Genomic DNA, 26,838 nt, shown 5'->3' with positions numbered 1-26,838 from the left:
GACCGAAGGTAGACCTGAGTTCGTTACGCGCATGCCACAGTCTGAGGCATGACTCATCGGCAGCTTGCCGCAGCACGTTTCCGTGGCTCTCTTTGTCTGTGCCTCGGCTCCGAGGCCCATCGTGCTATCGGGGACATTAAAAATTCGTCGGCCATAGTTAGGGCCGACTCGCCAGGATCCCTTGCTCATGGTTAGCCACTCAGACAAATCGGTCCCCCTTTATGCTGAGCGTTTTTTTCTACTGCAGAACCTAGCGACACAGGTGAACAGGGAAAATCGGGACACCATCGAGACATGAAAGGGAACCTATTTTCTGCCTAAGGCAAACACTCACAGACTGCCGGGCCTGTCCGTGTGCCATGCCTTGTGGCAGTAATTTGCTCTTCACAGACAGGTCCTGAACGGAATGGGGTCCCTTCCGCAGACTTAGACGAGTGGTTCCGCATTGCAAAAATTTCTAGCCCGGCAGGCCGGAAGTAATGCACTTCTGGAGCGAAGAGTCGCTGCATTGCACACACTCCACCCTCCGACTTTGGTGCCACGTGGACTTCCTCGCTTCGGAGTGCGTTATCCTGCATCGTAGGCGCGTGTGTGAGCTCTGAAGGGGCGCAGGGTTTTATCCCCGCCGCCCGAGGGCTCGTTTGAAAACATGACACACCCTGGCACACAGCGTTGTAAAAAGGCGCCGCTAATGGAGTTGCTAACTGTGCTTATTGATTGTTTTATGGGCTTCACTTTAAGGGGGTGCCCGGAATATCCTTCTGGAAAGCCGGCCGGAGGGTTTGTAAGTATTGTACGAAAGAGAAGCGATAAACCACATTACGAGTGATAGCTTTTGTGCGAACATTATTACGACATAAAGATACAATCAAAAGCGTTCCAAAAACCATTAAAAATAATGAAAGTATTTTTAGGATAAGTGTAGCAGCAAGACAGTGGCAAACTGTCAACGAACAGGCTCACATTGAATAACTTTTAAGTGAAAGTGTAAAAGGTGATAGTTTAAGAAATAAACTTTTACATTTTTTAAACGTAGTTTATGGAATATGGAATATCTAACCAAAATTACATAAATAAAACATATAAGAAACGTATGAAATAAATCTAACGAAGATATGAAAATCGTAAAAACAATTGAAAACCTATTCGATGCGATAAAATACGAACTTTAAAATAGTGCGAAAATAGTTAAAAATAAGATCAATCCAAGATTGAGATAAACCGACCAAAACTATAAGAAGGAAAGTAGCAAACCAAGAGTTTTAAAAGAGTTCTCTTGAATCCGAGAGAACTTAACACTCCAGAGTTCTTATGAGAGTAGGAAAACTGCAAGCCAATTGTTTAGAAACTAAACAGGAAGAAAGTGAAGCAATATTTAAAACAATAAAACTAAAAGCACAGTTAAATGAATCAAAAATGGAAGTTTCAAATTATTTATTTTAGAAATGAAGCTTTTACGACATAATCTTTCAAAGTCCGGTTTTAATAATGAAGATGGTAATAGCACGATAAATGGTGATAGGAGAGTGGCAAAAAGAATTGATTGTGTCTTAACTGTGTGAAGCGAACTACAAAAGTAATGTCATGAATGCGCCCAAGTACCCCAAGCCCTCAAATCGTAAAATATAAAGGACTCTTCAAACTTCAGATCTCTTCATTAAACATAAGAAAACAAATAAGAACTGGCAAGAATTTAACTAAACGCAACTCAATAAAGCAATTGGGACAAGAACCGTAAAGAGTCTTGTGAGAAGACATTCTCCTGACGGCGATAGTTAAGTTACCTTTAACCAAGAGATGTAAAAGCACCATTCAAGTAATGTGTATTCAACATACAATCTTCTTTCTATGACCAACAACTTGCAGATATTGCATAACCTTTCCAGGACAGTACCTGGCAGCACACTTCGTTGTAGCAAGTAAGTTCTCAACCGGACCCCCAGGCGACAGCGGAAGCTTTCATTAGTTGCCATGACCAGAAAAGTCATGTGGAGACAACGCCCACCGATGGTCAAAGCCCCCGGTTGGCCCCGTCTTGGACGACGGGACACGTCATTTCGATGGGAAATCGAGATTCTAGTCACGTTGTACTGCGCGCTCTGGAGTCAAGCCAATCCGCAAATCGATCGTTGCCGCACATCAACCGGGGCGCGAATGGCGGGGTGATTGGCGCCCCCCGACCTCAGGCTAACACCCTTCAGGCCTCTGCAATTATACCCTGCCACCAGACGAGTCGCAGTAGTACTTTGCTTCGCGTCTCGACCACCACCAACGGCCAGTCGTCGGCCGTCTGCTGATTGCGGAGATGGCGATGCCGGTGTCATAATATGATCACGCGCATGGCCATTTTGGAACTCGGCAGCGTTCGGGTCGGTCGGAAAAGAAGCGCAACAGTGCGCTCGACCCGACATCCGTGGTCTCGTTGATGGAAAGTGCTAGAGAGAGAAAGAGAGACAGAGATAGAGATGCCTGCGAAAATCCCCACTCGAGACACACAAGCTGCAGCAGACTCCACGACGAGGTGTGTATCGATCGAAGGGTTCGATAAATCTCCCTGATTCCTTTTTGTTCTACTCGCCCCATCCGAACCTGGCCGAAACAGAAAGAGAGATGGAGAGAGTGAAGAGGGCTCAAGAAAACCTGCAATGACATCACAGACCGGAAAGAGGCCATCCAGAGGTCCCGGCTTAGAACGCCATATCCCCCCGGGAGGAAGAAAATTGGTCAGCCCCATTGGCCCGGGTCTCCCCACGAAAAACGAATGGCTCGACCAGCTGCCAACATTATTCCACACCACAACCACCGATAGACCACCCGCGGAAGGAATCGAACCCCCAACGGCCCCGACACACGAGCCGGGACGGGATATCATCTTACGGGCAAATCGTTTTATGCGGCGACGACCTTATTTACGGCGGCTCCGACCGTTGCGGACCACCGTTGTGTAGTATTATATAATTTTATTGATCCCTTTTTGGGGATGGCACGGCTTTAGGTCTTTTTTTCTTATGTAAAATGCGGGTCAGATTTGCGGGAAATCGGACGCGGAATCGGAAGCAATGTGGGCAATCTACGGATTGTTTATTTTGGCGCCGGGATTGCATAAAGAAATGTAAAACTTCATCAGGTCGAGCAATAAATTACATTTAATGTAGAAGCTCCAACTCTAGCCGAAGTTTGAATGGACACTACGCAAAGGGCTCTAGTTTTTAGTTCTACCCAAAAACAGCTTTTTCAGGCCTTCGGTTCGTACAACGTGCCACTGAAATCATATGGGATATTTTAAGGTTCCTTGTTCCGCTCCATTAGGCTTATCATGTCGCATCATGTACTGCTGGAGTTCCGTCGATAGAACCTTATGCCCTAACCAAGTGATTATCCAACGAAATGCGCCGTTTAAACCCCATTACTAAGAGGTCCTTTTTTACACCCTTTTACAAAGCATAAAGGGACATCATTTGCGACCCTATCGACACGCCGTCCTATCAACCGCAATCCCTCGAACGGCATCCCTTCTCCAGCCGATCCGATCCGGACAACTTCTTGGTCCCCATTAGACCCCAACACAGGAACCCTCTCTGGTCCTAGAAGTTTAAGGGACTTTAATGGAAAGGCCTGGAAGGGCTGGTTTCTGTTTGTGCACATAATCAAGACATTAATCCCGGCTTGCACCGGGGAAGGGCTCCAGGGCTTAGTCCACTTGCGGCCGTGGGTGTTGCTCGCGTAGGCTTGCCGACCTGGCGCCGGTTTGGTCGGTCCTCAAAGTCCAGTCGATCGAATTGGGGCTTTGTGGGGTTCCTCGCGGTGGCTTGGGTAGCTTGGTGTGGGCCACGCGTTGTGTAGGCCGTAGAGGAACGCACGCAGGACTTGATCACCCACCACGGTGCCGCTCAATTACTAGCTGATATTAATCATATCTCGACCCCGTTGGGTTTCCAACCACGCGTCCACATCCGTGGGCATCGATCTGCAGCTAGCCCTTTGCAGTAGCGATCCAGAGTCGTGGTCCATTCCAGCCCGACTCAATATTTGTGGGGAAGAAATTTCCCGAAAAACTCGATCGATAAACATCGAACCGTTTACGGACAACCGTTTATGGTTCGCTTCACACGACCCTTTTTTTGGGACCAGCGTGCCAGAACCGGAGCGGATCGGATTAGCCTGGAGGAAGGGGGAATCTTCCAAAATTTATGACCAAAAACAGTGCAGCTCGGCCCACAATCAAGGCGGATAATTCGATACCGCGTTTAACGAGCCGTTGCAACATCCCCAGCGCCCGACCCACGTTGGCCGCTGGCCGTTCTGAAGCGCGGTAAAGCGATTTGTAGATTCCCTTTCTGTAGCGCCAACGCCAACGCCCAACTGGCGCGGTTGACGGGGCGCGGGACTGGCACAATGATCGATAAAGATTTTGAAATTGTTGCACCAACACCGATGTTGATCGCCGCGAGAATGGAGCAGCTCTAGACTTTGGGCGGTGCGCGTATTGCCTTTTTTGGGCGAAGCCAATATTCTGTAGCTCTGCGCCAAGGGATTTACAAGGGGAAGACGACACTCCGGTGACACACTGTTCTGGCCTTCTGACAGTCAGAGCGAAACGGGGCTCACAGTGCCAGTGATCGTGGATTGGGATCGTGCCTGAGTGGGACGATGCTCGAGTCGAGCTTGGAGCCGGTTCTGGAAACTACCGAATTTGTACATCCGACGCACGGGTGCGTGGGACGGAACGGAACGACGTAAAAATGCCGACATTTGAGGGTCTGTACGGAAAAGCCTATCGTTTTCCGATCGACACTGATCAAACGGCACCGAAACCTGGCCAACACTCGGGACGATTGTCCCCCGAAATGTTTGACCTTTTCGTGCCACAAACCGAAACTAAACTTTGGGACAAGCCCCACTATCGTCATCGTCCACATTGGAATCGCTCCATCAAAGGAGCGTGCTTACGAAACAAACGCCCAGCTCAAGGACTCCGTCGGCTCCGAATTGACCAAATATGGGCCCCACGCTGTTTGCTAATAAAGTGGTCTCTCCCCAAAAACTTTTGCCCAAAACTAGCGACTTCGGCCGAATTTGGGAAGGCCCCTCTCGTTTGTCTGAAACAACAAATCACAATCCAAATAAACGCAATACGCGCATGAGGCGGTTCTTCTGGGGGAACCTCTTCGGCACTTTGGCCGGTTTCCTACGCTTCCCTACGCTACCCACGGTAATCGATCAAATAACAAAACGCAATGCCTGTGGCCGATCTGATATGGAGTCTTCCAACCCTACCAACGGGAAACGGCCATCAATCAAATTGGCGAACGAGACACCACATTGGCCATCACGGATCCACTGAGGGACCGGCTCGGACGAGAGATGGGGGGCCCGCTAATGGAAGGTGACAGCAGGTGCTTACGGGTTCGGGTTCCATAAAGTTCCGGACGTGGATAGTTATTTCACATGCAACCTGAGTCAGAGCCCGGGTGCACTGGAAGTGGGAACTCCGTTCTCAGTCGGGAGTGGAGTTCCGGGCCCATTAAGGTCCAAATTAAAGTCATTCTTTGGGAAATTCTTCAGAATATTACAATCATTACGATGTCACAACGTTTGACAACAAACTTTTACGGGGTAATTACAAATCACGACGGACCGTCGGCTTCCTCTGCCGTTGACCTTCGGAAGGTTCACAAAACACTAACCTAGGGCAGCGCCGGGGTGCGTAGAACCGCGGAATATGAGGATTACTGGGCGAGGATTGCCCTGGAGGCACGCCATAATGTAATGAAATTTTAAATGGATTTATCGCTCGAAAGCTTACCGCAGACACGTGCCAAGGGCGCTGTCCCACTTGGGGATTTACCAGCCGGCAATGCCTCTGCCGGGCGGACACCGGCAACAACAGCAAGCTAATGCAACTGGAATCGATTTTCTCGACCCGCAGAATCGGCCGGACGGCCACCGGAGAGTGTTCTAAGCTGCGAGCTAAGCAGTGAGATTTATGAGCGCGCCCTCCAAACACCTCCAGGATGACGCAGTACTTCTCACCAACATCAACGCCAACAAGTACGGTTGAGGAGGGATTTTGTCTGTTTCATAAGTAAATACTCTCGACGCCACCCACCGGAACCCCCTTGGGGGGAGTCCTGGAACCTGTGCGGCTGCGACGTCGTCCGGAGGGACTGAAAAAGAGAATTGGATCTCATCGGACGGCACACATAAATCATGTAACGAGTTTACCATAAACAGCGAAACCGGCCGTCCCGTAGGTGGACCGACCGCCTAAGAGGTAAGCCTTTTACACAAACCAACCCCAGTCCCAGTGCGCCAACGTCTCTTGATGTTGTCTCAGTCGGCACCGGGCAGAGGCGAATCTGGTGCAGAGGCGACCTGGCGCCAGTCCGTGTGCGGATCCCTTTCAACCAAATGCTCGTTACTCTTGCAGTGCACAACACTCCCACAGGGCCCACGGGGAGGGGGGTGAGCAGGATGTGGCGGCCTCCGGAACCAGATCGATCGATTACAGAACCAACTCGTGTACTTGATGGGCGCCATATCGAGCATGTTGTAACGACGCGAGTGGGACTACAAACATCACGGCGAGGCGACATCACACGCTGTAGACATCGTAGAATAGATGAATTACTTTCCGAATCACGAAGAAGATTATTCACCTTTCGAGCCGAACCTGTCCGGTGTGCTATCTTCCCAAGCGTGGTGAAGGGTTCAACAGGTGAAACGAAACAGCAATTAGTTTTAGCCACAAATCTCGTCGATCGTGCCACGGGTAAGTCATCGAATTCGTAACGGATTGAACTGGAGCCATTTACGGTCGTCATGCGCAGGTTGATCGCCCATCGACCCCCGGGATGAATTTATCACCGTCCCGAGCCGGTCAGCGGGCTTTTGTGTTGCATTACCGGGAGGGTCCCCTTTCGCAATCAAGCATCTTGGAGAAACCGTCAGAACTGCATTCGACAGGCAGCGAATCAGGGCCTGCTGCAACCTATCAGCCTACGGTTCGATCCTCAGCGAGCAAACCAGTTATCCTTGACCATCGCCGTGCGTTCGTGTGTTGCTCCAAGTGGGGCTCCTCCGTCCGGTGGAGGCTGCGCGTGGTTGCACCGGGCCACTCGGCCGGTTGATTGGTTTACATGTCATAAAAGCGGCGTTGGCGCAAACCTTGGCATTTCTCCAAACTGTGCGCGGTTGATCGGGTTTTTTTTGCTACGAGGCCGACGAACAGACAAATCGGGATACAATCGGATAACCGATTCCACTTATTTCCATAGTTGTAAAAACGGACCAAAAGTTTCAGGTTATGAATACTGCGAACGATAATAAAACGAAAGAAAACCATCAACTGAAAAAGTCATACACAGAAAAAGCAATAACACTTTGTTTTCTTTTCTACTTTTGCTCATACAGCTTCAAGAGTTTTGCCACATTTTATTTAACTTTATTTACCCATGTTTTGATTTGTTCTGTATTGGTTTCAGTTTTTCTAAGCGAAGCGCACTGATTGCACAGATCGTGGGTATCTCTACTTGAGAATTGGGCTGGCAGTTCTCCGCCATGCTCGCCATATTCATGCTCGAAAGCGATGTTAGTGTATCGCGCGCACCCCGACAGGAAGCCACACCACAACAGGTGTCTCGGTATGGTGGTGTGTGCAATAGACCGATTTTCCAATGACTCACAAACGGCCAAAACCTACAGAATCAGGTGAAAAGGTGAAGAAAACCGAAACCGAAATACGAGGAAAGCTACTTAACGTCGAAGGGAACTCGGAGCGCGGATTCAAAATGTCCAATTATGCTCCAGCAAAGCTCGTGCGCGCGCGTGTGAAAAGAAAGTGAAGGGGTCCTCCTCACGCTAGCGGAACAGGAAGTTACATATGGCCACCGACAGAGAGCGGATTTGGATTTTCTTTCTCTTCGCGCGCAAATCTTCTCATCAGCGAACCACCTATTTCTTTTACCTATTGACGCTCTGCGGTTTGAGGGATTACTCTTGGTGGCTTGTTTCACTTGCCTCACTGCGCTGTTTTCTTCGTGATATACCCGGATTCGGGATCATAAGAATTGGGATTCTTGAACAACACGCATCACGCAACACAGTAAGTTAAGTTGGACGACCGAATTCTTTTAGAGGGTGGTGATGGTTCTGGCAGTGGTGACTTTCAAATGATCCGTTCTTTCCGTCTGCTGGTTTTCTCTGTAGCCACGTTTCACAAGCAGGAGAGACATAGAGAGAACCAATAAGAGATCCTCGAAGGTGTCTTGAATCAGCATCGATCAGCCGTCGGACACCCAATGATCACCATCCTAAAAGAAGTTTTCTTTCATTAAATCATCGACCGATCGGGGAATAAAAACTATCATCACGCGATATTCGGTAGTACATAAATAATAGCGGTTTTCATTTTCGTTTCGCTTCGAGATGGTTGCTAACATCCTCTCCTCTCTCTCTCTCTCTCTCGCCAAGAACTTCTCGTCCTGATCTTAACACTCTCTTATTCTCTCAACTTTCTTGTCCTATATATTACCTTGCGTCAAGCAAAAGAAGCCTCCTCTTGTTGCGCGAAAAGCGACAAACGGCGCGAGCGCGGTGGACACGGAACACACAAACCACAACTGCTTCTAATGCGCCGTGTCTCTCTTTGAAAGAGTTCTCGAAAGGCGCGCCCAAGGACCTTTTTCGAATGCAAATTTTAAGCAATGGAAGGGACGACACACTATACTCAGCGGTGCTCTGGCACCTTACGATTCGGATGGGACACATACACGCGGAAAACTTGGTTTTCTTTGCCATCCACACCCTTTTCCCGTTCCCGTTCCCGTTCCCATTCTCTCTCAATCTCTCTCTCTGTCTTCGGATACACATCCAGCGTAGGAAAAAAAACAAACAAACATAAGAATAAGTTTCAGTTTTTCGTTTTCTTGTCGATTGTTGTTGTTGTTGGTTGTGTGAATTGGTAATAAAGAGCGCGGGGTAGGTATTATTATTTTCCACATTTTGCGTTCCCATATCTTATAATACGTTCTTGGCGCACAGGTAAGGGCGTTTTGTGACACGTAACATCCTACCGCCTGACTGCACAAAACACATCCACGGGACGACGGTATAAAGTAACACACACTACTAACAGGGGAGCTGAGCGTTAAAAAAACGTTACTCTCTTCTTGTACAGGTATAAACACTTTGAACGGAAGATACAGCAGAAAGATAAAACAGAATACGAGTGTCCCTGGAATGAACATTGAGAATTCGTGCCACGTACGCGCGCAGGAGCTGTGTATCTGTGTGTGTATGTGTGTATGTGTGTACATGACACAACGAAGCCTGGAGACCGCGAAGCGGAGGATACATCCTGGTAGATCCCGGAGAGAGTGAAAGAGAAAGGGCGCTTAATTCGGAACGTGAGTCGTGAAACACAAACTCTCAGCTTCCCACTTCAATGACTTAGTTTTCCTCTGCTGAATCGTAGAGCACACACCTCCTCAGTTGTTTGATGATCATTGGACTGATCCTGTCTTTCTGTAGATCTCCCCCCCGTGGCTCTCTCCGGCTGATCGTGTGTTTTGTGTGTGTGTGAGTGTAGGTGTTTTTGTGTTGTTAAACGCGACAGATGATGATGTGAATCATCGTGTTACAAAACACAGTCCGCGCGCGCAGCGCACCGGAAGTGATAGGGAGGAGTGGCGGTGCGCTTGCGTTTAGGAAAAGGCTTCGCTGTTGTCTCTCTCTCTTTTGTTCTGTTTCTCTACCCCAGCTTTCGCCCTATGCGCAGCGCAACGGACGAACGAAAGGATGACACACGTGGGATGACGATGACGACGAACGAGTGATGTGTGGTGTGTTGGCTGGCGGTGGCGGCGGCGGCCTGCCGAGGGTGGCGGATATCTCGCAGGTGGTGTTTTAATGCGTGTGGAGCGCAGGGGACGCGGACCGCGAGAAGACAGAGAGAGATAGGCGGGGGGAAAGCACTTTCGAAGGGGTGAAGGAATGAAGAAGGGGGACACAGAAGGGGTGGTCGATTGATGAGAGGAGGTAACGGGGGAGATGCAGAAGAAACGAGGATTTAGTTCTCGTCAACCTCGGCTTCCTGCTCTTCGTCGAACTCGGCGTCCTCGTCGGCCGTGGCCTCCTGGTACTGCTGGTATTCCGACACCAGATCGTTCATGTTGCTCTCGGCCTCGGTGAACTCCATCTCGTCCATGCCCTCGCCGGTGTACCAATGCAAGAAAGCCTTGCGACGGAACATAGCGGTGAACTGTTCGGAGATGCGCTTGAACAGCTCCTGGATGGCGGTCGAGTTGCCGATGAAGGTGGCCGACATCTTCAGGCCTCGCGGCGGAATATCACAGACGGCGGTCTTGACGTTGTTCGGGATCCACTCGACGAAGTAGCTGCTGTTCTTGTTCTGGATGTTCAGCATCTGCTCGTCGACCTCCTTCATCGACATGCGGCCGCGGAAGACGGCGGCTACCGTCAGGTAGCGCCCGTGGCGCGGATCGCACGCCGCCATCATGTTCTTGGCGTCGAACATCTGTTGCGTGAGTTCCGGCACCGTCAGCGCGCGGTACTGTTGCGAGCCGCGCGACGTGAGCGGCGCGAAGCCGGGCATGAAGAAGTGGAGACGCGGGAACGGCACCATGTTGACGGCCAGTTTGCGCAGATCGGCGTTCAGCTGACCCGGGAACCGCAGGCAGGTGGTTACGCCGGACATGGTCAGCGACACGAGGTGGTTCAGGTCGCCGTATGTCGGTGTCGTCAGCTTCAGCGTGCGGAAGCAGATGTCATAGAGAGCTTCATTGTCGATACAGTACGTCTCGTCGGTGTTCTCGACCAGCTGGTGCACGGACAGGGTGGCGTTGTACGGTTCGACGACGGTATCTGATACCTTTGGCGAGGGGACGACGGAGTATGTGTTCATGATCCGGTCCGGGTACTCCTCGCGGATCTTGGAGATCAGCAGTGTGCCCATGCCGGAGCCGGTGCCACCGCCGAGCGAGTGGGTGAGCTGGAATCCCTGCAGACAGTCGCACGATTCGGCCTCCTTGCGGACAACGTCCAGCACGGAGTCGACGAGCTCGGCGCCCTCGGTGTAGTGGCCCTTGGCCCAGTTGTTACCGGCACCGGACTGTCCGAAGACGAAGTTGTCCGGCCGGAAGATCTGTCCGAATGGGCCCGAGCGGACCGAGTCCATGGTGCCCGGTTCCAGATCGACCAGGACGGCGCGTGGCACGTACTTGCCACCGGACGCCTCATTGTAGTACACGTTGATGCGCTCCAGCTGCAGATCTGAGTCACCATGGTATCCTCCGGTCGCGTCAATACCATGCTCGTCGGAGATGATTTCCCAGAACTATTTGGAGGTGATAGAAAGAGATAAAAAGAAATCCATTAGTAAATTCGGTCGGTCCCAGGGGGGAGGAAGGATAGCGGTGTATGTTATTAGATTCTAATGCTTAGCCCGCCCTTCATATGAATGCCTCATAGAAAACCGGTTACATTCTGTCTCCACAAAATACACACTCATTCTTTTGCTGTGTGTGACTCATCTCTCACAACCTCGGCAGGATTCTCTCCTGTTGCAAAACCGCGGTGACTCATCGGGATACACAGGGCGACTCCCGGGAAAGGCACTTGCTATCCCGGACACGTAATATATTTTGCTGTGCCCTTCCGTAGAGAAAGAGAGAGAGAATACGTAATTTCGGCATAATGCGGACCCGCCATGCCGCCATGCCGCCATGCCGCCGCCGCTGCCGCCGCCACTGTCTAGTGCATATTTTATCACCCATGCCCCCCGCCGCCGTCCACCTAGTTGCCGTGGCCCCGAGAAGGACAAAGAAATGGGGCCTACCCGTACAAACAACGCCCCCAGTAGTAATCAGATTCGCCAGTGAAGGCTGGGAGAAGAACACGAACGCCGGGGATCACACAAGAGCTCCCTTCTCTCCCCCGGCTCGTCGGCGAAGGATAATTTATCGGTTGGATCGATATCCTTCTCTTTTGCAACTCACACAACACGTGAGACCCAAGAACTGCGCATGCCCAACAAAGCAGGAGGACGAGAGCACGCTCTGTGTGCCCTGGTTTCAGGGCTGTCGCGTCGCATAGGGTGACCCAGCCAGTCGCCACCACAGCGCCGTTGGTCTCCCCCCGCGACCATGAGGTGGAAAAATTCAGGACGATGAACTTTTATCGCTCCCCCATACACAGCCGCCAAGAGACCCCGGCCATTAAGGGTGAGTCATCAGTCGCTGGGCTCCTTGTGGATCGTTTCTCATGTCGGGTCACATGGACCTCCTCCGCCAGGGAAGGGTGTTTCGCGTTCGGAAACGTGTGTTACACAATTCTTGGGGGGTGCGTAATCGAGGTTAAAGGGAAACAACCCCTGCAAGGGGGTCTCTCCCATTCGTGGTCTCACCGCTGTTACCAAGGGTCCTCTCTCTCTCTATCGAATCGGACCCCTGTGCAAGCGGCAGGTCTACAACTTGAAAAAACAACGCTTAGCGAACAATTTATGGGTCCCGCCCGGACGACGATTATCGCTTTCCGATAGCCTCGATTCAATAATAATGACGAGATTTTGAGGGACCACACCAAATGGCCCGCGCGCCCCAGCGATAAGAGTACACTCTCTTTCCCTTTCTCTCTCCGATTGGCGTGAAGAAACTACCGTGGATTTTTGTGTTCCACACGCAGGGGTCCTCCGCTTCTCCGTCGCCAGGGTGTCGGCACACCTTAGAGAGTTGGACCCCCGTGTCCGGAGAGAGGGTGGTGGCCAAACACTGTGCCCATGGGAACCACACTCTTCTATGGACGCAGGTCGGGGTGGTGATGGTGGTTGCCACCTTCTCCTGCATGCATAAAATAGCCTCGACAGAGTGTTGGTCGGTTCTCGACTCTCGAGGGCACACCACCCAGCCGGAAGGAAGAGAAACGATTTTTCGAAAAGCCACGTCATCACCCGGGGGGCGGTGGGGACGTTGCAGCGAGAGTTGGAAGACAACAAAAAAAAATCAACAAAAACCCACGATTTTCGGCCGACCCGACAGAATAGTTTAAAGAGGGAGGGAGAACCAACCCCGACCAAACCGTGGAACTCATCCTCATGTCGCCTGCCTGTGTGTCCCAAAAACTTTCCAGCACTGCCCCCACTAGTGTTTCCAAAAAGAGAGACGTGCCTACGCGCCTTGTCTCTAAGCATACAGCGCGCGCAACGACGATGTCCATAAATGGAGAAAAATTATCCACCATATCGCGCGCGCGGGGCGTGGCGGTGGTGCAACCTTCGCCCCCCGCTGGTGCTGGTCAGCAAAAAATCTGCCGCAGCGCGCACCTTATTTAAATACGCGGTGTGATGGTGGTGGGCGCCCTGCGCCATCACAAAACACAGGCCCGCGCAAAGCAATAGGGATATAAAAAGCCCTGGCGTCTCGGAACCTCATTTTTTGTAGACTTGGGAATGGGAGTTTTTAAATTCTGTGCTTTGGGGTCTTTTGATCCAGGAAAAAAGGATTATTTTAGCTTATCCAAAAAACATTTTTTTTCCTTTAAGTTCCAACCACCCTTTTTGGGGTTTTCAGTAAACTCGGCAAAAGTTGCACAACAGACGGACAACAAGTCGAATGAAAAGCGTACACGAGATAGGGGTGGTCTCGATGATGATTGCGCGATGATGTCACCTCCACGAGGCGTGCAAGTAAAAGTCAGTGTGTCCCGGTGTTTTTATGGTCCACACAATATGTGCGCGTGTGTGCTAAAATGGATTGTCCGTCCGTACGACGTTCGTTATCATATAAAAAGTGACTCGTCTTCGTCGTTAATCAAAACCGCACACACAATCTACACGCTTTCGGGGAAACTGTTACCAACACACAAGAGTGAGATGGCCAAAAGAAGCGCAACACATAAATGTAAGCAAAACAGATAGCCGCGCGCGATTGAGCCGAAAATTTATGCAAAACTATTATGTATATCTACCGCACTGGAACCGCACACACAACAAACGCGTCAAGCGAGGCGTAATGTTAGTAATGGCCATAAAAAAGAGGCACAATAAAAATTAGCAACTCGTGTGCATGCGTGTGATGGTGGTGCCAGGTCCCACCATTCACAGAAAGGAGCTTCATCATCGCCGAGAAGATCGCGATCGCGAGATGACGACAATGTTGTAGAGCACGTTACACACCTCTCTGAGGGCGAGCAGCAACAGCAGGCAATTGCAAGTGATGGCTCATTTTTCTCGCGTTCTCCAATAAAGTGGGAGGCTGATGTCATTCGGTGCGAGAAGTAGAACATACTGTGCTCGTTATGCAACTGTGGCCAGTATCAAGTCGCTAGGTAATGCTGTTAACAAAACTTCACCCCATTAGGGAGAGATGTTTAACTCTTGCGGGGTTTATGAGGAGGTCTCCCGTGTCGCGCTGCAGAGACTATAAAATTTAGAAAGAAGAAGATTCCAAACTCTGCTGTTGAACGCCTTTGATTACACGCTATATAGCCACCACCGCCTTGTTGTGTGTCTTCAAATTGAACGAGTTCTGATTGGTGTTAATTAGTTGTTAGCGACTGGTGTTGGGGTCCACAAATTTTCACAATCCCTAATTGAAACAAATTACGACAGCGTGTGCTGGCCGCCCCACACGAGTTGTTTCGCCCTCCCATTGGGTTCGCTCGCTTATCGGAGGAGGGTATGGAATTTGTTGGATATGATTGATCGCCGAATTACTCACATTTAAGGATGGCTATTATATACTAGAGTGCGTGTTATCTTCTAAAACTGTATAATTATATTTAAAAACTCTTATCGATCGGGGGGTAATTGACTCAAAGACCCGAAAAGTGAATCTAATTGCCTCTCGATCATTCCTCTTGCCCTTTCATACACCATACTCTACCCCTTTGGGGTGATGGGTGATCATTTAAAGAAAGCGACTCGAACGAGCAACACACACGGGGTATGCAATAGGCAAGTGGTCCGTCTGCAAGAGGCATCACACCAGTCTGTTGGTGAGCACTTTTCCTTCCTTACATTACGCCCCGTTTCCCTATCACAGGGCCACCATTCATTGATGGACGCGACCATCTACTGTCTCCTCGATTCCGAGGAGGATGCAGCAGCGCCTCCACCGAAATAATTCGTTGGACATTTCTCACGCCCTTTTGGATGGTGGCACACCGGTGCTGGTGGCGGTGATTGGATGGGGTGCGTGGTTTCGTCGTGTTGAGAGAGGAGAAAGGTGATTTTACTGCTGCGGGACCGGCCGGCTACCAATTTTCTCCTTTTCTGAAGAAATTTATCTGCGCCTATTTATCTCCGGAGAAAGTCATTACTTTCCTGGACTGTCTCGTCGTTCGGCCGGAATTGCATTCACGGCACCACGCCACGTCGCCTTTTCTTACTTCGTACGGTGTTGTGTTTTGGGAGTTGCATTTTGGATAGTTTTGGAAACACTTTCTCAGTAGCGCCCTTAGGGGCGTTGAGTAGGGAAAAAGCCCTGACCCTTCTCCATCGATTGCTTCTTGCAACTGCATTTCTCTTCTTTACTTGCTCGTTCTGTGTTTCTGAAAATACTTAAATAAATTTAACGGAAATGGAAAATGCCTGCCTCCTGCGGACCTAAAACAGAAAAAGGCATTGCATGTTTGGGTGCCGGTGGATTGTGAAGGGCGCGCCTCCAGTAAACGGTGCAGCACGAGACCTTCAACCATACCAAACCCTACCAACAAATACAAACCAATTAACTAATAATCTTCTTTTCCTGCACACGCGGTGCGCGACTTTCAAATTTTCTTCATGCTACACCAACACAGCCCACAACTCTGCTGCCACCTCCTCCTGGAGAGCCAGTTCTGCTCCTTTCCTGTACGAGATTAATCAATCAACCTTCTCTCCTGCCCTACGTTAGGCGGAGGAGTTGGTGCTGGTGGTGCTGTTTCTTTCTTCTGGTTGCATTTCCTTCCACGCTTTTCTCGACGCTACGCTGCCCTGAAGTTGTTGGATTTCTTTTCAATTTAAACTCTATGATTAGAAGGCAAGGTTGTGATCAGCCGGAGATAGCGGGGTGTTCGGGGATAAATCACGCTACCAACCAATCAGTGTGTGAGAGGAACTACTAACGATACGGTATAAACTCTGCTGGTCACTCGTGCGCGCAGCAACACACTAGAGAAAAACTCTTGAATTGATTAACGGTTATTCGCTCCTTGAGATTGAGTTTTTGTAATTAAAAAAAGCCACAATACAAGTAGCAGTAAAACGTATCATTCGAGAAAACAGAGTTCCAATTGTTAATTTACAACAGAGCGAGCGAGAAGAGGAAATGAAGCGTAACAGAATCCTACTTTAAACACACAAATTCGTCATTATTTGTGCGGGCCGCTCAGCTTCGTCGAGGTCTACCTGGTGTTTTCCCCCAATATACTTTGGGGCGTGTAATAATAATAATAATACATCGTCGTCACGCTCTTTGAACATTAATTATGGGTTGTGTTCTAACGCGATACGGGATCTTGAACCACCCGCGTACAGAGGCTTTGCAACGCAACATGCCTTGCCTTTAAAACGTCGGCAGGGACCATTAGAGATTATGTGTGCTACAACACGCTAGGTGATCGACGAGGTGGAAAAGATCCCGGCGCGCCTTAATAAGTCCAAAAATCTTAGTGTGTAGTTCCAATGCCAAGAGACCCCACCGATATCTTCGTCGACTGAAGGATGACGATGCCGACGCTTTGCTCAACATTCTCCTTTACGGCACCCCGTCACGACACGGCGGCATGCAGTAAATAGCCATGATAGGAGGAACTGTTACAGTTTCAAGGAACAAAAATATTGGGCTCAATTCCGTTTCGGACCGATCGTTTATGATGCCCATATTAAAAGGAAAGAAGCCAGGCGCGGTCCTACACATCCGATAAATGCATTCCTCTCCAATACATGTTCTCTTTTATTATGGTCGGGTCTGATGGGGGGAAGCGATTTTCAACATCGAGCGACCGTCCATCTTCCTTATTGGTGCGTGGTACAGAAACCGAAAATTGATGATAACCACCACCACCACCCGCCACACAACTGGCTAACAGTGTGGTGGTTTATCGATGATTAAGATTATTGGAGAGTTGAGGGCGCGCGTGCGTTCCTCCGTCTTCCTTCAATCGATCATAGCTCAATGATCTCCGCTGTGTGGTAAGGGAGGTTTCGAAACGCATGAATGGTCGCGGAATGATCATTACGACATAGACATCTATGCCCTCAACAAGCAGGCATACATTCTAGTGGAACCTTTCAAGGAAAAAACGAAGGAGATGCGGTCGAGGAACGTTGTTTAGTGAACCATATAGCGTCAATGGCTCCAGTTGCCCAAAGGCAAGCGGTTCGCGATCTGTTTCATTCTGTAGGGGGCGGATCCAATGGTGGAACAGCACACACATAGCAATAAAAAAGTGTATCTTCATGCGCCGCACACCCTGGGGCTGGGGGATGTTTCGATAGTGTACCACAATCAATCAGACGGCGGGGGTAGTAGACATATTAGATTAAATAGTTTCCACTCCAACGATTATGTTTTGTTAATGTGGTAGCATAAATTTAAATTACAAACACAGCACGGTGGGTACACACAAAACTTATGAAGATCTATTGCTTCACGCTAAGGTTTCTTTATCTCTCCCCCACACAACTGCTGCACATTTGTGCACAACAGACAAGAAGAAGTAAAGCACCACCTCTTTCTGCTCCGGCCTCTTCGGGCTTCGGTGCATCATTTTGCTTGAACAAACGTGTACACCGCCTCGCCATTCGCTCGCTGTTCCGCCAAAGTAGCTGCATACGGAGGAGGAGGTTCGCGAAAGGAATTCAACGCTTCGCCGGATGAGATAATCGGTTTATTTAAAAAGCAATACTCATCATCCCGGCCGGCCTCACAATTATGTGCAATCTTCGATTTCTTCGCCTTTCCCCGATTTTCTTGGCAGTGCGCGCTCCTGTGCTAGCCAGCACAGCTCCACACCATAAGGTCTATTTCTTCGTTCTCCACTGGCCATATTTGCTCTCTTTTTTAGGGGAAAAAGCACGCTAAAGAAGAAGTATTGCACAGTAAAAAGCATGTCTAACACATCAAGAAGGCGATGATCCACACGGTGATGAGCCGCAATATTATTTTTGCTTATTCTGCATCACCATCCAGAGACTCTACTCTCGAGGAGCACCACCGTGCTTCTATCAGCCAGACGCGGAAAAAAATGAGGTGAATGACTAGAAAATATTTCCCGTCTCGTCGACGTTTTGCTTGGCGTGAAAAATGTGCAACATGACGGCGCGCGCGAATGCCGTGCGAATCTCGTTCCGTTCCGTCCTACAGCCAAAGCCAGGACTTGTAAAAACAAAATTTCTGAAGCTGAGAAAAGCTGAACCGTGCGTGCAGCTGTTTGACTATACCCGACTATGGTACAGTGCGAAAAGAGAGTCCTGATGGTGATCTCGGTGCCTGATGCACCTTGGGGACCCCTAAAATAGTGTTGCAGAATAAACTAGGGGCCGAGCGACTAATATGTGTTGCTTGCAATCGCTTTCTTCTTGTTCCGTGTCTAGTGCCGGCGAGTATGCAGTAGGTACACGCCACCACCTCGAAGGAGTGGCACAGCACCTCAAAGTGGCTTATTAGTTTTATTGCAACAAGAGAAAACGGATTATTACAACTCACTTATCACTCTTCACGTTCCTCTCCCAAGTAGTATGCGCTCGAAGAGGTCGGGGTCAATGAATAATTTATTTTAAGGCACAAACTGTGAAAATAAAGACCATGATTCGGTGTGATGGAGGTGAAAGCCAAAAAATGGCAAACAATCAGTGCCACCGGGAGAAGAAGTTAGAGAGACCCCACATTCATTGATCTCCTTCTCATCCGGGGGGTACCGTTACACACCAAACCGAAAAGCCGTGCCGCGCGCTACTTTTCCAAATCTTTTAGACAGCGCAACATAATGCCCAGCAGCAGCACACCATTCCACATTCCGGCTAATGGCGTGGTCGGCCTGTCGTTCTCATTCCCACGGACCGCGGTGAGCGCGACCGCGTGACCGACACTGAGAGGAGCTGCACATAGCTAAAGGTGCACACGGTATAATAAGTAACAAATGTCATATTCATGTCGTTAGCTTTGATAAATTCAGGGCGAAACTCTGCTGCTAGTTCCGCCAACCCCCGCGTTCAATGGCGAGAACGAATTAAAGACCTATAAAAAGTGGACATGCTAAGAAGGGGAGGCACACAGATGATGAACGTAATCTTCTTGATTGGACACAGACGACAGGCGAGTGATCAAGATTATGCATCAAGACACGTAGATGATGGGCAAGATACACCACAAAAAACGGATAATATCTCTAAGCCCTCGAGAGGAAAATGATCGTTTCGTCCCACACGCTTTTCTAGGTGCCATTCTTTGCTGTTCGTGGAGCTGGTGCTTTCCTGCGTTCCTTTTCTACCGTCTTCGAGAGTCAACTGTGGAAAGACCCTTAATACAGTTGAGATAGAAAAGTAGCTCCACACCTCCATGCATCAGCACTGTTGCACTAAAACTGTGCAGTGCAGCCTCCTTTCACCAAAAGGTCATTCAACAAACGATCTATGGTCTGTGTGTGTCCATCATCCCACGTCCGCTCTCTCTCTCTCGGCAGCATAAAATATGCCGTGCGCGCCTATGTTGGTCTTTTCCCTATCGACCTATTATTTCTCTGCCACCGTAGTTAAGCACCGTAGTTTGGAAGAATTCAGAAGCGTAGATGGAAAAGAAGAGAGCAAAGATGCTGGCGTGCCTTTCAGTGGACTCCGTCGTTGAGAAATGATGAACAAGCCACGTAGGGGTCCAAAGAAATAACTTTTCCCTGTGACGTGGTGAGTGAGCGATTGTCGCCATTTTTTTCCACTGTGCTCTACATTACTCTTAACGTGACCAAAGAGAGCCAGAGACCTGAAACGTGTCATTTTTTCCCAACCAACGAAATATGTGCATTCATTTCGATCAGAGCAAACCGATGACGGGAGTAGTGTGCGCGCACACGCCTGCGTGGCCAAACCCAGAGCGGAAAGGCAGCGGGAACGGAATGAGTGAAGCGCGACGAACCGAAGTTGGCTCAGGAGGCTTCCAACCGGCCTCGGTGTGCAGGTTCGGGAGAAAGTACAGTTATCTTAAGACCCGCTGCCGTAAAGTGGTTTCGTCGTTCCCTTCTCGTGCGCCCCTTTTCTTGCGTCCAATGAATCGCAACTAGACTAGGGGCTCCTCTGGGGCTCACCAACACATCGAATAAAGTCAAAGGAATTCGCTTCGTTGTTCTTCGAGCTCTCGTGATCTCGAACTGAGCCAGGGGGAGGGCGGCTACGGTTTTCGCCACACCAGAGATCCTATACCAGCACAGACACCGGGAAGTGTGATCATCATCTAACCGTTTTCCACCCATCTTGGCGCGGCTGGCTACCAACGGGATTTTCGTACAAACGAGGGACACCCCAACAACGCGGTCACGCGAGGGCCAGCAGCTCCTCTACCCCGCCGCGGCGCCGTGTGCCTTTTCCGTGGTGGCGGCCTCCAAAACGGCATTCTATCGCCACCCGGTGGGGCACAGGCAAACAAAAAAAAAACTGCTACACACTCTCCGTGTGACGAGAAATGCTGTTTTTTAGGCTTAAGACGCATTCCCCAGCATGGTGCGCGGGGATTGAGTAGCGTTTTCTTTTCCATGTCTTCGGTGGCCCGAGGACAAGAGGCGCTGTCCCACGCGACGAGTTCGTGGAGACGCGCCTCTCCCCAGAGTTTTACTTTGCTTCGTTTCAGCGTTAGCGAGGTGTGGTCGGTTCCCTCGCCGTGTGACTTTATTTCGATCTCTTTATTTGTAAATGTTGTACTCAACCTACAAAAAGAAAACAGCCGTTAGAGCCGGGGTTAATGCATGTTTCAGATGGACAGAGAGAAAGGGGATGGGAGAGAGAGTGTTAGGTGGTTGTGGACATACACCAAACGAATCGCCGAGCAATCACTTCCGTTTCGCGCTGGTTGCTCCATTTTTAACCCCCAAACCGAAAGGGTGATTTGGAGGGGGGGCGCGCCTGGAATGCGTGATTTGTGCTCTCCCGGAACCACTGTTCCTCGCGGTCCATTGGCCTTTCTCTCGCTTTCCTAAAAGTACCGGTGACTGATGGAAGATTAATGCTGCGCGCGGCACACCAAATCCCAGGCCTAACTGTTCACTCAGCCGGGAAGATCTCCGATGATCAACCAGATCAGTCGACGATGACACGCAAGCAACGTTTCTTCTCGTATCGCACCACACGGAACCCCTTTTTCTAACGCCGGAAAATCAATTTTTCTATTTTAAATCGTCATGAAAGCGGCCCCCGAGACGAGTTCAATTCAATTCAAGGTAAGCCAAAGAGAGTGTAGAGCCTGGGGGGCTTGTACGAATCGCGCCCACAAACCGATTAGCGATTTTTATTGCAGTGCGTGAACCGCCACCTAATTTCCGACAAATTCGCTTCGCACCACCCGGAATTTGCGCCCTTGAGCGGCGTGGTGAAAAAATAATAAAAGTGCACACACGTGGTGGCGGTGCGCATTGGGAAAAGAAATGCACGCCAGGCTGCGGTAACGAACTTTCAACGTGACCGCGCGGCGGCACCAGGGTTGCCGCGCCCCGCACACGCCTTTTCTTCACGCCAAACGTGATGTGAGCACCAGAAAGCGCTAAACAGAGGTCGGAGCACTAAAACCTGGGTGCAGCACGTCGTCCCTTGTGGGCTCGCGCACCGACAAGCGCAGCGCCTCGAAACGGACTCTAAAATACGGATTAGTTTTCCTTTCTAAATTTAACATCGTGCACCCCACGAGGCCTCACGCTTATGGTGGGCCAGCATCATGCTGTCCTCGGTGGGGGGAGAGATAGATTTAGTGCATCGATCGTGGCCGGAGTACGGTTTGTGTTCCGTGGAAGCGAAGAGGGTTTCACACTTCGCTTTACATCGGGTGGTGGTTCTAATCATAAACTACCGACATCATCGGAACTCTTGTCGGCGAGGCAGCATGACTTCCCGTTTAGTGCCGTATTCTGTTCTATGCAGTGGCGGCGGGACACAGCATACGTCGCGTTGCGTTCGTCTCGCGTAGAAGCATCTCTAAAAAAGGTAAAAGGAACTCCCTGCATTCAATGGAACACAGACAGGGGGGTTAAGGCTAAGAGGTGAAGGGATTCACAATTTAGGATGGGCGAACATTATCGTGTTCTTGACGGTGCTGAGAAGAAGGCACGACACGACATGTCACGATCCTGCGCCATCACCAGCGTTGGGTCGAGAGATGATACTTGACAAATTGACACCATTTGGGAAACATACAACGGAGTCGAGGAGAACCACCAATCTTCTTCTCCCGTACACCTCTTGGGGTGCTAAATTTAGTACACACAGGAAAGGCAATCGATTTTCCAATAGTGAAAACGCACGGCACGGCACGCCCTTAGTCAGCAGCCGGAGTAAAAATACCGATCTCGCTGGAGGCGCTTGTAACGCTGCCACCGCCGATTTTAAGGCTGAAACAGTTGCGGGTCAAGGATGACGGGAACGGTTGAATGATGCGCGTAACGCAAGTAACGCTAATTCGAAAAAGTAACGATCAAACTGTCGAATTAAACAAACATCTGTCGCGGCGTTCTGGTGGAGTGCTTGTCGTTCGCGCATTGCAGATGGCGTGGTTTCCTCTTTCTCTCTTTCTTTCTCTTTTGCTCCAGTGTAAGCGGGAGGATCATCCTTACACGCACACACATACACAGGCCGCGGTCTGCTTAATTGTAGCGGACAAGTAGGGTGAGTGCTTTTCAAACCGTAGCGACTTGACCGTTAAAAAACCGGTAACAGCATCATCATCGTTTGCATACAGAGCATCAATGCGGACGGCGTCGGCACCGAAGCCGAATGGAAATTGATTAGATTCGCAGAGCCAGCCATTCGTGATTCTGACGAGGACGATGGATGGCGAGAGAACAACGCCTCGCCCTGTTCCCGCGCGCGCCGATCTTCCGTGGCCGCGTCGACGAAAACCAACATGGCTGCGTTCGCCTCTCTCGTTGGCAAATAAAACCCACGTAGCCGAGCGGACAGAGAAATAGGTGTTTGAGGCCAGTAGGGAGCAGTGCGCTGCAAAGCTTTTATATTATTCATTGGAGCGAAGCAAATATGCAAAACAACTCGACCGGAGAGCCACCACCGCCCGACCAGACGACGGTTTTTGTGCCCCGCGTCGTTCCCTGCTTGGGGGGATCTTTCTCTCTCGTTCTGGCTTGAAGCTAGGAAATGGATACCGATCATCATGCCCTCCCCCACCACCCCTAATCCACGAGATACGATATAATTTATTTTTATCGATTCCAACATTACACTTTTGGAAGTTTAGAAGTTTATTCAAACTCTCACTTCAATACATTTTTGAAAGAGTTCAAATTCTAACGGATATTTTCTTACTGGCACTACTACAGCATGAGAGGTCGACGTCGCTGCTGATGTGTGCGTGATTAATCCAGCTTCAAGAAATCATCCGATCACGGCCCACGGGGGGCGTTGTTTCGCGGCGGTGTAGTTGGTTCCAAAATTGAATCGACAAGTACGGAGAGCTTTACCCGAAATTGTGAATTTCTTCTTCGTGGGTAGAAAAGCGATTCCAACAAACTTGGAAAACGAAAAAATAATTGCCACATCGGCGGCCATCTGCGCGCGGCGCTTGTTTCCAGAACCGGGAGCAGCAAGGGAACTCACATTCCCCTTTTCATTCCTATTTCGTCCGGTGCGGTTGAACTCACCAACATATCTAAAATTCTTATGACGATGGTGCGCGCGTCCGTTAACCGAAAAATGGCTTCGGAGGAATTTTCACCGACGAATGCCGGGGAATTCCATAGCAATAATCCTGTGAGTCATATTTAACACAAGGATCACCTCTAGGGGACCCCGATACACAATTATCGGCTTTTACTCTCCACTTCAGTGCCTCATTTTGGAGCCATCGAGTAGCGCGCGATGGGGGGATATGAATCGTAGTAGCAGCTGAGCCCCTGTGAGATTCTCTCTACTTGCCGAATCACTACGAATTTCGCAAAATGGCGGCTGACGTTCGGAAAAGAAAGGTTCGCCAACGTGCGGCCTCAACAACGGCACACCAGCAGCAGCAGCAAGAGAAGCCATTGATCTCCGGGGCATCCGGTCGACACCGAAGCATAATGAACGTCCGGTGAAGAACAAACGCGAAAATTACATGCTTTTGCGCGTACAAACACAACCATCCTCTCTCAATGTGTGTACGCGTGGCTAGTCGCTTGTGTTAGCGCCTTCTCTCTTTTTTCCATTTTTGCACACCAAAAAGAATGCGCTCCCCGTTGGCGGCCAGACTTCTTTTGCCCGCGTCCACCAGACACACACAGGCGGATATCCAAAGAGTGGAACCACCGCCGCCGACGAACCGGAAGCAGTTGATTGAAACAACGAACGAAAAAAGGCCACACGGTGCGTGGAGGAGCAGAGATCGAGGCAATTTGGCACACACTTCACACACAGGCAGCGCGAGAGCTGCTCCATTTTTTCTTGGCTATTTGCCGCCTTCATCAACCGGGAGAATTGCATGTTCCTGATGTTGCTCTCTGCCCCCGCTAAGCACCATTTTAACTGAGAACGCTAAAATCGAATTGCGGTTTCCTGTCTAATACTAGGCTGGAGGGCACTATCAAGGAAGCGGCGTTTTTCACGGGACTCTGCACTTACCTTAGCTCCAATCTGGTTTCCGCACTGACCGGCCTGAATGTGCACGATTTCTCTCATGTTGGCGGCTGTTTAAGTTATTGAACTTTCGGGTACGAAAAATGCACGTTATTACACTCGCTTTGTGTAGAGCGGCGTCGTCGTTGGTGTTCTCCTCGATTCGGCGAACACACTCGTTTCTAAAGAAATTCTCACTTCGCAACCGACTGGCCGGGTTTTGTCGCACTGTTCTACACACTCTCTCGCACACACGCGATTCGCAAAAAGACTCGTCTGAACGCCTCGACGGAAAAACGGAGTTTGCGGCTACGCAGCAGTTTGCGTTAAATAATAGCGTTGCGCTGCCAAATACATAGCTTCTTTCGTCTCTTTCCTGCTTCTTGTACAGCGTATGAGACAGGAGATTTCGTAACAGAGACTAGGAACGCAAAGAGAGAGAGAGAAAAGCTTCTCTCTCTCTTTCGTTTCGTGTTCGGGATTTTCGTAGGTGAATAGGGACAATCTCTTGGTTGTTTTTTTGTTATTTTTTGTAGATGACGGCAAAAGTTGAAAAATTATTGAAATTTCTGGCTCTGAATTTCTAGGCTTTGTATATGAATCCCTGAATAATAACTTCCCGACGCTGGTATTTCGGTTTTTGCTATTGACAACGCCCAGCTTGCTTAAAACCGACGGCTCCCCGAACCACTCGCTTTCCAATACGCACACATGCGCACGCCCAGCCGCAACGGGTGAGTGCCGCTCTGCAGATACGTGAGAGCCGGTTCGGGCCGTTTCTGGCGAACGCAGTTCCACAAACACACTCACACTCGCGTACGGAGCATCCGGGGGCTCACTGGTCTTACGTGTAACGATTATTCATCCATTTTTCACTCGAATGCTGGCCGGTTGCCTGACAGCGAGACGAGTGATTGATTATTTTCATCACGTCACTATCGACTGTCACCGGTAGCTCCGGCGAACAGTGAGTTTTGTGTGCGAAAACTAACAAATTCGATTCATTCGGACCGACCGAGCGTCGGCAGCGGCCGTTTCGGTGTGTGAGTGGACCCGTGTGCCGTCCGGCACTCACACTACCGCACTATGGATCGCAGTTGCCGGCATCTCGAGCAACAGAAACTATCGATCGATACATGTTTTACTTCGATCGTCCGGCACGTACGTCAATTAGGTCACCAGCAATCTACGTAGCACACCGTAGTCGATGTAGTAGCTGCAGTAATGTTATTTTTTTTGGTTCTATCTTTCATGGTTCGCAATTCCCAGGCTGCCGCATTCAACGCTAGCGACGGGCCAAACCCACACAACAACAAACCGCCACCTCTCACACACTTTCGGGGCACTCATCCAGCGGCATTCAGCACTCAGCACCCAACACGGCAGCAGAGTTGCCAAACAGCAAAAACAAATTCCACCGGTCAGACGCACAGTGGGAAAATTGTACCACATAGGTCGACATATTTGGATCTCGGACAAATCTACGTTTTTGTATTCTGATTATGTGTTTTGATTAAATGCAACCTTTTGTATGTAATACACGCGTCCAAGTAACAGTAAATAACCTATTATTATTATTAATATTTCTCGTTTCAGATGACGATGATTTGGTGGCGTGACAAAATCTAACACCTTAATACGTGAATGTTTGATCGTTTGTGGGAATTTTGAAACAAGTAATCGGTGTTGTTTTTGTTGTTGTTGCTTTCCTAAAAATTGAAAAATGGAAAAAATATATTTTCCACATCCTCCCACATCTACAGGGCGATGCCAGATATGACCTTATATGGAAACCAGGTCAAAGGGGAAACACATCCGCACAGGATACGGTTGCACCGGCCACACACAGACACACCCTGACCACTGGCTCGCGCGGGATGGCTCTCTCGCCATGAGGTCATAGCCGCAATGTCTCGTCGTCGCCATCGTAGGTGTGCCCGCCCGCGGGGGAGTAGAACCAAGGAACAGCACACCCCCCCCGGGGCATGGGCCAGAAGCCGCCCCCGTGCGGCGACCGGTTTGCGGTTTCGAATGTGTGTGAC

The 26,838-nt window shown here is 49.9% G+C and overlaps 1 protein-coding gene across 1 annotated transcript; it reads right to left on the bottom strand.

Moving 5' to 3' along the window:
* Nucleotides 1-9,929: 9,929 nt before the first annotated feature.
* On the bottom strand, nt 9,930-25,197 carry LOC131206102 (tubulin beta-1 chain). Its single transcript, XM_058198498.1, has 2 exons — nt 24,803-25,197; nt 9,930-11,356 (listed from the first exon to the last, which is right to left on the bottom strand). The coding sequence occupies exons 1-2, from the start codon at nt 24,857-24,859 to the stop codon at nt 10,070-10,072; spliced, it is 1,344 nt and encodes a 447-aa protein (XP_058054481.1). The 5' UTR covers nt 24,860-25,197; the 3' UTR covers nt 9,930-10,069.
* Nucleotides 25,198-26,838: the final 1,641 nt, after the last annotated feature.

This window comes from Anopheles bellator, chromosome 1 (genome assembly GCF_943735745.2).
Source record: "Anopheles bellator chromosome 1, idAnoBellAS_SP24_06.2, whole genome shotgun sequence".
In the NCBI taxonomy this organism is placed as follows: domain Eukaryota; kingdom Metazoa; phylum Arthropoda; class Insecta; order Diptera; family Culicidae; genus Anopheles; species Anopheles bellator.
The sequence above is the reverse complement of the archived record's forward strand: the minus strand, read 5'-3'. Positions and strand labels throughout refer to the sequence as shown.

What these genes read in the sequence shown, in the direction of transcription:
- LOC131206102 (XM_058198498.1), bottom strand. Translation starts at nt 24,859, where the DNA reads ATGAGAGAAATCGTGCACATTCAGGCCGGTCAGTGCGGAAACCAGATT. An exon ending in GAAACCAGATTGGAGCTAAG is followed by an intron (nt 11,357 to 24,802) that starts GTAAGTGCAGAG and finishes ACCTCCAAATAG; the next exon opens with TTCTGGGAAATCATCTCCGA.